At 35.5% G+C, this 11,403-nt stretch overlaps 1 protein-coding gene across 2 annotated transcripts in view; it reads right to left on the bottom strand.

Moving 5' to 3' along the window:
- The window catches only part of cldn19 (claudin 19), a 30,927-nt gene that overhangs the window by 6,235 nt on the left and 13,289 nt on the right, over positions 1 to 11,403 (bottom strand). Inside the window, exons 3-4 of one of the 2 annotated variants that reach the window (XM_088337386.1) lie at positions 7,523 to 7,607; positions 4,294 to 4,440 (exon numbers count right to left, since the gene is read on the bottom strand). In XM_088337386.1, coding sequence (XP_088193512.1) covers positions 4,294 to 4,440; positions 7,523 to 7,607 — 232 coding nt within the window. Of the gene's footprint in view, positions 1 to 3,828; positions 4,441 to 7,522; positions 7,608 to 11,403 lie in introns of those variants that run through there. The other variant, XM_088337387.1, reaches the window with a different exon arrangement.

The raw sequence follows: 11,403 nt of genomic DNA, 5'->3' as shown, positions 1-11,403 counted from the left end.
GAGATGAGATATATATATATATATATATATATATATATATATATATATATATATATAAAATTACATAGGATAGCTGGGATGGGCTCCAGCATCTTCGCGACCCTACTGAGGATAAGCGGTGCAGGTAACGGATGGATATACTGTCATTTTGTGTCATGTTTGTCTTCCTACAGAAACAATATCATTTTCCATTATCAAAATAAAAAAATGCCAGGGAGCCACTAGATGGCACCAAAGAGAAAATATAATGATAATCTGTATTAAATGGTTAAGAGGAAAATACTACTCATAAAATGTGTGTATTTGGCACCACTCTTGTCTTTAGAGTTCCCAACATTCAGGCAGCCTTTTTATTCACCTACTAATTTCCCATTTATTCATTATATTAATCAACATATTTATCAAATTTATTGAAAAAATAATATGGAATATTTTTTTAAGCCAGCCGTTTCACATTTAGAATTGTTCAATGCAAATCAAAGTTAGTTCTTTCAAGGACCTCCACTACACTAGGGGTCAGTGGCACTCGGAGGGGGGACGGGGTGCTGAAGGATTTATTTTTCCTCCGAAAATAATTGAGAAGCACTGCTTTATTTATAAATGCATAGTTTTGCTGCTAATAAAAATAGTCATACAAACAAATAACACAAAAAAAAGAGATACGTCATTTTTGGAATGGAAGTAATGATAAGAGAGAAAAAAAAAGATAGGCCTTCATTATCTTTTTATCTCATGTGTTGCGGAGGAAACTGATCCGAGACTGTATTATAAGATACAAATGTAAAAAAATAATTATTTTCCCTAAGGCTCTTTTGCTAATATCTTCAGTCAAGACGTTTGCGAACCTCTGGTCTTGAGGGTAAAAAATGACAATGAATGAAAAAACAAATGTTTGAAAGTGTTATGAATTTTAAATACTACAATATAATAATAACAATACAAAAATACATTAATCTAAATCAGGGGTGGGCATTGGGTTCAAAAATCTTGGAGACCTAATGAATTTTTTTCATTTATAGATAAGTATACATGCAGATGTCTACATCTTATATTCTATTTATATTTGTTTTTGATAGATTAGTTTCATCAAATTTGTTTGGAAGCACTCACAATTCCTGTTTTAAGTAATAAATTTGATATTTAGATTTCTCGTATTTTCGCAGTATGTCTGTGGTATTTTTCTAGTATTGCTCTAGTTTTATTGTTGTAGTATTTTTTAGTACGTCCATAGTAACATTTATTTCGTTTTCTGTAGTATTCATCTAATTTTTTTTAAGTATTTCCATATTAGATTGTTTGTGCCGTGGTATTTTCTAATATTACTTTAGTTGTATTTTTTGCGATATTTTTGTAGTAATATTTTTGTGTTATAGTATAGTTCTAGTAGTGGTATTTGTGTAGTATTTCAGCAGAAGTGTTTATGAAGTATTTCCTTTGGAGTATTTTGTATTTTTGGTAATATTTTTGTATTATTTCTGTAGTAGTATTTCTGTAATAATATTTCTGTAGTAGCATTACTGTAATAGTAATTTTGTGGTTTTTCTTTAGTATTTTTGTAGTATTACTGTAGTTTTATTTTTTTATAGTATTTCTATTGTTGTACTACTGAAGTAGTAATTTTGTAGTATTTCTGCTGTAATAGTTCTTTCATAGTGTTTTGGTATTACAGTCCTACTATAGTGGTGATTTTGTAAAGAGGTATTTCTGAAGTATTTTTAAAGTAATATTTTAGTTGTATTTGTGTAGATGTGTTGGATTATATCCATTGTTGTATTTTTGTAATATTACTGTAGTTGTATTTTGTAGTATTTCTGAGGTAATATTTCTGTTGTAGTATTTTCTTATCATTTGTATTACTTTAGTTGTACTTTTCTAGCATTTTTACGGTAATCTTTTTCTTTTCAGAATGAAAAAGAAAAATAACATATGAGGTCCCTGTTTTTAAGCACTAGACAAAGTTGGCACAAAAAACTGTTTTTATTAGTAGCAAAGTATTTACCATTGTCATGATATTTTGACCAGTTTTTTTAGAGGGCCACATTAAAAGCCTGCACGTGGCCGTAGTTTGCCACCCCTAACATGCAGTGTAAGTCCGGGCTTCTGGCCAGCCACGTACAAGCACAACTTGTAAACATACGGGACACAGCAATGGAGGACACTTTTGTTTCTAAGTAGAAACAAGCAATGTATTTTGTTGATATTGCAGAAACGTGTATTTGCATAATGTACACAGTACATATGCTTGTTTACGAGGAAGTTTGTTTGTCACTAGCAGAGGTGGGTAGTAACGAGTTACATTTACTCCGTTATATTTATTTGAGCAAGTTTTGGGACATTTTGTACTTCTAGGAGTGTTTTTTAAATTACTTTACCTTTTGTTTTTACTTGAATAGATTTGTGTTCAATATATTAGAATACATTGAAGCTGTTAGTTATATCCCTTCCACATAAGTATGTGTCTGTCTCTGCTAAGGTGCATTTATTTTGTCAGCGACCATGTTTCCTATGTAAAGATTTGACCAATGACCTAAGCAACCACCAGGTGGCTCTTGTGAGCATGATTAGGAACGTTTTGGTTTTATTAAATCAATTGCTGAGCCATATAAACAAGGATCAGTTAGTACTGATACCAGGTATTGTGCTGAATCCAGACCTTTCTACAGTATTCGCTGTGATAGTGCCTCCTTCTTTTGGCTATTTAACAATCAGTAAATTGAAATTAAATGAATTGTAAATTGCCATTGAAATAAATAAAATAATAAAATAAAATATGAGACTACAATCTTTGGCTACTCTACCCACCTTTGGTCACTAGTCATGTAAACGATTACAACTCCAAAAATAAGGATTTTGATCCCAGTGGGATTATTCCCTGCATTTAACGTAGTCCATATTAGTGTTTCCCAACCATTTTGGAGCCAAGGCACACTTCCTTTCATTGAAAGATCTCCAGTCACATTGTCAGTCCAAAGTGTTTCAAAAATAATTCCCAGCACCAGATTCATGTATGCTTTTAAAGCTAAAAATATGTTGTCTGAATTGACAGAATAAAGCACGGGTATCCAATGTACAGCCCACGGGCCTTACCAGGCCCACCAAAGGTTTTAATCCAACCTGCGAGGCGACAGTTAGAGAGAAGCGCAAGAAATATGTCCACTTGATGTTGCCAAAGCTGCATGCAACTCACAAAGCAACTAGAGATTTGTTTCTCTCTCTATCTATCTCTTTTTATCTCTTTATCTCTTTACATTGGTCTTTCTTTTTCTCTATCCCTTTATTCTCTCTTTATTACTCTCTCTTTTTTCCTCAAGTTATCTCTCTCTCTTTATCACCCCCCTCTGTCTCTCTTGTTGTTCTCTCTTTCACCATTTCTCTATATTCCTCTTTTTCCCCTTTCCTTCTGTCTTTCTCTTGCTCGTTCTCTTTTTCATTTCTTTTGTTCTTTCTCTCACTCTTTTCTCTCTTTAAATCCCTTTCTGTTTTTTCTCTCTCTCCTTCTGTCCGTTTTTTTTTCTCTTTTGTTTTTCCTCGCTCTATTTCTCTGTTTCATTGTCTCTTTATCATCCTCTCTTTTTTTCTCTTTAATCTACTATTCCAGCCTCCATGAGTTTTTGTCCCACCATGTGGCCCCCAAAATAAAATATGTTTGACACTTCTTTGTATAAAGTTTTTTTCGTTTGATATCACGGGGGTTCAGGAGGTAATTCTTTTAAGTATTTTTGTCCTGTAATCTTTTTATTTTACTGTATTTTAAACTTGTTTTAAGTGTTATTACATATCTTTGTTGCTTTTCTATAAAACGTTAACAAACAAAATGATGTGCAAGACTAATATTTTAACTGATAGCTCATAGTTTATTATTTTTTGAAGTGCAAACTTAAACAGCTTCATTAAACAAAAACAGTTATTAAATATACTGTACTATCTCATGAGCAGGTAATTAGTATATACAATTAAAAAGCAAACCTGCTGCCACCTTCTAATACGAATAAATGTTAGTAACCTGATGGATCAAGAAAGCAACAATTCATATAGATATAAGGTTTGCCGATTTCTTGTGGTACACTAGACAAGGTCTCAATGCACACTAGTGTGCCCCAGCACACTGGTTGAAAAACAGTGGTCTGTATTATTTGAATCACAGAGTTTGTATGTTCCTGTGGAATATTATAGCTGTTGGAGGGATAATGCAAAGAAAAGAAGAAGAAAAGTGAATTCCAGTTTGTGATGTTCCCTAAATACTGTAACTCTATGTATCAATGACTAAGGGACTACGTAAGGGTTTACACATACTCCCTGGCTGTAGAAGGTTGTGACTGGCGGTAATACTGCTGCCCCTGCAAGTCGTCTTTAGAGCAGGAACAACACAGCAATGAGCCCCCAAGTATGGCCAGACTTGCTGCTGCCCAGCCAACAAAAAGTGCGGAACCAAACTCATACCTGCACAGATGAGAGAGAGAGAGAGGGGGGGGGGGGGAAGAAAGAGAGAGAGAGAGGGGGGGAGAGAGAGAGAGAGAGAGAAATAAAAATACAACAAGGAAAAAAATATCTTGATGAAGGGCTTGTTATGTTTTGATATACTGTAGATGGACTCATGTGGAGGAAGCAGTAACTGTAGGCATAGGTGCTCAAGAAGAGGGATTTTAATGGTGTTTACAACTGATTACGAACCAGGGCCCTATCGCATGTAAGAGGAGTGTGATAACCATTTCACTATGGAAAGAAGAGGGATTGTATTTAAAAACTAAAAAAGGCACCAAGTGGCAAACAAACATGGGTTCACCGAACAAGGAAATGTCCAAACAAGAAAAAAACAAAACACAATGACCCAACAAACGTGTGAAGATCTAAATTTCCTTTCAAAGGGTGCAAGATAATTGGGTGGATTGTGTGGTGATTGGACAAACCTGTTCCAAGTTCAAACCCCGGTTGGGGTCTCTGGTGGTAGAGGGAGGTAGGAAACCCTTCCAGGCCTCTTGCTCCAACGAACGGCTAAAATACGTTCTTGCTAATTGCTGAAGTTTTACAAGTCAGCATTGCTCACTGAGACGTTTGCCTGGTTAGCAACCAAACCTTGACCCGGAAAGCCTATGTAATTATGAACCGTTTCTTTCTAAAATATTGTTTTACAAATATTGTTGCACAGCAGCAGAATTATTTTATGTCTGAGAATAATCTTTTTTCAATTATTGCAGTCAGGTTTCAGGGCAAACTACTCTACTGAGACAGCCCTGGTCAAGGTAACCAATGATCTTCTCCGGGCAATGGACTCCAGCGCTTCATTACTGTTGCTGCTGCTGACATTAGTGCTGCCTTCGACACTGGGGACAATAATATGTCACTAGATCTGTTGGAAAAACGGATTGGTCTCTTAAGAACAGTCCTTTCTTGGTTCAGATCTTACTTCTCAGATAGGATGCATTCTGTTAGATAAGATGATATGACCTGTGAACCTTTTAGTGTTACTTGTAGTTTTCCATTGTTATGCAGATGACACTTAACTGTATTTTCCAATGGAAGAATCTGCTCTACTAAATTGTGGAAATCTGGAGGCTTGCCTCACTCAGATAAAAAGATGGATGTCACTTTACTTCTTGCGCCACAACCCTGAAAAAACTGAAAAGTTGATAACTGGTTCTTCTCAATGCCGTGACTTTTTCTCAGACACTGCTCTGAACCTTGAATAATGTAATATCACAGAGAGTGACTCGGTCAAAATTTTGAGTTTTTCCTTGCCTTAAAGTAGATTTTAGATTGGGAACGGTGAAATAGTAGTCTGTACAGCCCTTTAAGGCCTATACAAATAAACATGACTGTTCTAGGAGGGTGTCACAGTGGATGACTGTGTTTTCCCTAACACTACCTACTGTTGTTCTCTTGGTCTTGTGTGGATTTTCCAGGTCTCTCTTTTTTTCCAGGTAGTTTGTTTGTTTTGTTTGTTTGTAGTTTGTTTTGTTTGCCATTCTGAATGCAGTTACTAGTTACTTTCATTCTTGTGTCGTTTAGTGTCCTGTCGGTTTGCTTGCTTCAGGTTCTTTCTTTGATATAGTATTTGTTCAGTCTCAGACATTGTTTATAATTTTTTTATCATTAATTTGAGGCTACAAGCCGCTACTTTTTTGCCATATTTTACTCTCAGCTGCTTGGAGTATTGAGCGGCTTATTCTTTTTTTTCCCGTAGCGGCACAGAGGAAAACGGCGAGCTGCTCTTTTTCATAATACATGCGTTAGCAATACAAAACAGTGCAGTGACGTCCGGAAACATTTATGTTGCACTTCTAAAGAAATTAGTGTGTTTGCCAACATTATTCATACGGAACTTAACAGGTGCAAAACGGGAGGTTAACAGTACTTTATTTAATTTTTACAGTATACTCTCAATCAGATTTGGAAAACATATTATAAAAAATGGCGTTATGTAATGGTGTTATTATTTCAGTAACGGGGTAATTTAATTATTTGTTTCCGCCGTTGCAACGCCATTACTGTTACTGACGGTCAAAAGCGTATTGTTACGTTGGTTTTTGTCTGTATTAACGTACGTTCTTGTGTGTATTTACGTATGTATTATGTGTTTACATTTTTTGTGTGGTTGCGTACGTTTATGTGTGTGTTTACGTCCGTTTCTCTGTGTCTTTTCGTATGTTTTTCTGTGTTATTACGTACAGTTTTGTGTGTGTTTACAAACGGTTTTGTGGGTGTTTACCTATGTTTATGTACGTTTAAGCTCGTTTTCACGTGTGTATTTCTGTTTGTTTACGTTTTTGTGCATATTTATGTATGCTTTTGTACGTGATTATGTACAAGCAGATTGTTCATGTATTATATTGTTTATTTTTTGTTTTTGTTGCACTTCAAATGTAGAATACTTTTAATCTGTTGCTGGTGAGGTGCCATTAATATAACAACCTGTCTGTTCTTCTCTCTTCAACTGACTAGAATACTGATCAGAACATTTACTCTAGAGGAATTCAGTGAGTAGTGGTATCTATAACTAATTACTTTTTAATTACTTTTAAAAAGTAATGTGCCCAACACTGCTCATCATATTTAAACATTTTCAACCACAATTTAAGTCAGAAATTTATACATCCGAATTGAACAACATTGGAGTCTATCCATCAAAAATGCTACACTTCTTTTTCCCTAAACGTCAATGTCAGATTGCTTAAATTTCCCTTAACCCCAGATGAACGATAACAAGCCAATGCAATTATAGATGACAGGAGGTGAGGTGCAACATTTATCATTTAAATTTATGGATGACTGACGGTTTCAGTTGACTCCTTTTTTTAATGTATGTGGTGTGCTGATCAAAGGTGAGTTTATTGTCCATAGTTACTCCTAGCTGTGCTGTATTGTGAGTCTCAAAACGACACAAGAGATTATTCCACCTGTTTTTTGTTGGGTGCTTGTTTTAATGGATATGCCAAGGAGGCCGTCTGGTGTTGTGACCAACTGTGTTACATTGTATGAAGCTTTTGACGCTCATGTAAAGAAGAAAAGTGGCTTCAAAACATACCTGGCATTGGCTGGGGTATTTGGGTTAAAGAACTGATAGGACACCTGTGTTGCGTACCAGGAAACAGAAACCAAAGTACAGAGACCTGTGAGAAAAGACAAAATAAAATAAGATTCATCATAACATGTCCATTCATGAGCTCTATGAAAGAATTTATGATGGTTGATAAACACTGTTGGGTGTGGGCCTCAATGGTAGAGGTAAGATCTAAAGCCCGGGCCTGACCAAAAATTTGGGCCTAAAATGTCTATCTTGCTGACTTTTTATTTACTTTTATTATACACACGTCATTGTTTTCCTTGTCTCTCTACCACTGTATTAAATACAGCTGCAATATTCCCCTATTGCAGCTTTTGTACCCAGACCAAAGGGGAGAGGAGGGGGAGGCTCAAATTCAATACTCAAAGAAAAAAAGTACTGTATAAAAAAAACAGAAATGAGTTGAAACAGCAAAAAACCTGCCATATTTGGAAAGATTTTAATGATATTGATGGCTCCAAAGCAGAGTTCATTGTGCATCGTCTATCAATGATAAAGCGAGGGACTCTAATCTTATTTGACTTTAAGTTTGTTGTGTGTATAAAAATATAAATTGTTTTGTAGTTTAAAAAGTTATTTTTGTAGCTCTATAAATATTTCAATGTAAATTGTGTTTTTCTGGGGTCCTGTGTTTCACTTTGAAATTTTCACATGCAAAAAAGCCAAAGGTTTATCCTTACATTTGATAGTTTATTTGTTGTTCCACTGAAAAATGAATATATTAACTTTTTGTTGTGTAATATGATATTTAGGGATTTTTTTTGCTTGACTTTAAAGTTGCATTGTATAAATAGTTGACTGTTAAGGTAAAAGCTAATTGTAGATTCAAACAATATAGACGAGGGGTCTTAAACTCAATTGACTTGAGGACCGTCAAAGCTAGGCTCTGGGTGAGGTCGGGCCAATTTTCTATTTTAAAAAAATCCACCCTTCCCAAATATATTTTTTTAAATTGCTAAACAAAATGATATACCAAAATGAAAAATACCAAGAATTAATATGAAAATAAATCAAACAGTAACAAATTCTTTGATAATTTGCGTGGGCAGCACTTGCATCAAAGGGACAGTGTGTATTATTTGACCACTAGATGTTGCTTTTTTGTGCTGTGCAGCCGAAAGCGAGTGCTAAAAAGAAAGAAGGCTCATGTAGGTGTTATATCAGGGCATGGTGTAATAATAGTATGTAGTTTGCAATGATCTGTGGTCTGTGCAGCACCTTGAGACTCCTTGTGTGTGATAAAGGGATAAAGACAAATAAACATGACTTGACTTAACTTGACAAATATAGAGACTTATTGATCAAACCACAACAGGTTTCGTTTTTTGCCCAACCTTTTGCAAAGAAAGAAAAAAATGAAAAAGGGGAAAAAAAAACAGACAAAAGCGGAAAAGGAAAAAGGGAAAAAAGAAAAGCGACACAGAAAGAATGAAAAATAAAAGAAAACAATGAAAAAATGCAAATAAAGAAGAACAGGGAAAATAAGATGAAGAAGAGAGGGAGTAAAGAAGAAGAAAAAAACCTAGAAAAAAATAAAAAAGAACAGTTTTCTGTTTTGTTTTTGGAGGTACCTCTGGCAGCAAGATGGCTGACATTGATGTCAGCTCAATCTCAGTAAGGCAAATGTTATGTAAAATAAATGTAAATTCCTCTACCTATGAGTATTTTGAAACATGGACGTTTATTTAATTTCATAGTTAATATATTTTTGCTTCTTTTTTAAAGCAGTATTTGTTTTATAAATTAATTTTATTTTGCCCAACAGAAGGTGCTTACGAATACACACTCTCCCTTTAGACTTACATATTAAGGCTGGAGCCTCAAACTGTCACCCCACAGGTGGTAATTGCCCCCCAGGCTGCGAATTTGAGACCCCCGATATAAATTATTATACATAGTAATGTAAATATTTTTTTAGATAATCATCAATTAATCTTGAGCATAATATTTAATTATTATTGGTAATATGACAATAAAGAAACCAAAAATTCTGAAGAGATGTTTAGGAGTCACAAGTTTTTTAGTGAGCAATGCTGAAAGAGCTCGGTGTCTAAAAGGAGCTAACTAAATGAGACCGCTACATTTTTTAAATTAAAGATATAATCACAATAATGTTCAAACATGATATTAAATATTTGCTTGGATTGCAATATGTATTTGATGAAAAAGTTTAAATGAAATGTAATATACATTTGTACGCAGAGACACGGGGCAGCACGGCGGCGCAGTTCATGTCTTGGGAACCTCCTGCGTGGGTTCAAATCCAGCTCCAGACTTCCTGTGCGGAGTTTGTATGTTCTCCCCGTGCTTGCGTGGGTTTTCCTCCGGGCACTCTGGTTTCCTCCCACATTCCAAAAACATGCATTTCAGGTGAATTGGCCGGTCTAAATTGTCCCTAGGTGTGAATGAGCGAGTGAGTTGTCTGTCCCCGTGTGCCCTGCGATTGGCTGGCAACCGGTTAAGGGTGTGCCCTGCCCACTGCCTGATGATTGCTGGGATGGGCTCCAGCAACCCCGCGACCCTACTGAGGATATGCGGTGTAGCTAATGAGATGAGATGAGACGCAGAGACACCTCGTGACTTCCACTTCGGTTATCGCTGATCCACAGGTATGCAAACTTTTATTCTGCAATGGTTTTTCATTCTGATTGGCTAAACAGATGAAGATACTTTCCATCGCCAACAAATCGGACCTTTCCACCCCTTAAACCTGCTCAGGAGCCACCTGTAGGTCTTTGGCTCTTGCTGGTGAATTTCTGGCATTATTTTTCAAAAATGGTTGATAATCAAAGGATACAATATATGCTTTCTGTAGGACAGAAACAGAAAGTAAATGCAGTTTTCTATAACGTCTATATGATGGCAGCAAAGTATCATGTAAAGTGAAATAGATTGGTTCCCTAATTCATAGAAAAGTACAGTACTTTTATTTGTTAAACAAGTACTTGAGGCTGTAGATTAGGTTTGCTCTTGAGTAGTAAATAAATGATTAAATAAAAATAAAAAGGCTTGCGCTTTTCACGTATGGCGGTGTTCTACCCTCTTGTTAACCATTATAATAGAAGTATATTGTATCGTAAAATGCATAATTTCTTAATATAAAAATGTTGATTGAAGAAACAAGTCTTGTGAAACTTTGAAAACATTTGAAGCCGTGGTGTAGAAATAGTTAGGTGTTTTCAGAGCTGGGTAATAACAAGTTACATTTACTCCATTACATTTCCTTGAGTAAGTTTTGGGACATTTTGCACTCATGGGAGTATTTTTAAATCACCATACCTTTTATTTTTACTTGAGTAGATTTGTGAAGAAGAAACAGTTACTTATTTCGCTACATTAGACTACGATGAACCTGTTACTTAAACACGCACATTCCTCCTTCACTTATTTCTCTCCCTTTCTTCTCTCCTCTCCCATATCCCATGAATGAAAGGCTCTCACTTAGAGCCGGGCTGTGTGGCCAAAGCCATCCTCATTTTAATGGAGCCGCATCACAGCCAGGCAGGTAGCAAACCAGTGAGTGTGTGTGTGTGTGTGTGTGTGTGTGTGTGTGTGTGTGTGTGTGTGTGTGGTCCGCCACAGACCCCAAAGGAAAAAAAAAAAGAGACAAATGACTGCGCGGAAATCAAAATCAAACGGTATTAATGTGATTTTATTTGAATTACATTTTCCAAAGGTTGCTATTTTATTCTCATAATGCATGCTGCATTTTATTGCACTGTTTTTGTTGCCCAGATATGGGGCATATCATGCACCTTTGTGTTTTTTTTTCCAATTCTCAAGATTAAATTGATATAAAAAATTGGTTTTCTTAATTGCATTTCTTTAATCTTATCAAAACA

Source organism: Urocampus carinirostris, chromosome 6 (genome assembly GCF_059441175.1).
Source record: "Urocampus carinirostris isolate Australia breed hairy pipefish chromosome 6, RoL_Ucar_1.0, whole genome shotgun sequence".
NCBI lineage: Eukaryota > Metazoa > Chordata > Actinopteri > Syngnathiformes > Syngnathidae > Urocampus > Urocampus carinirostris.
Note: the sequence above shows the minus strand (reverse complement) of the source record. Positions and strands in the feature narration are given on the sequence as shown.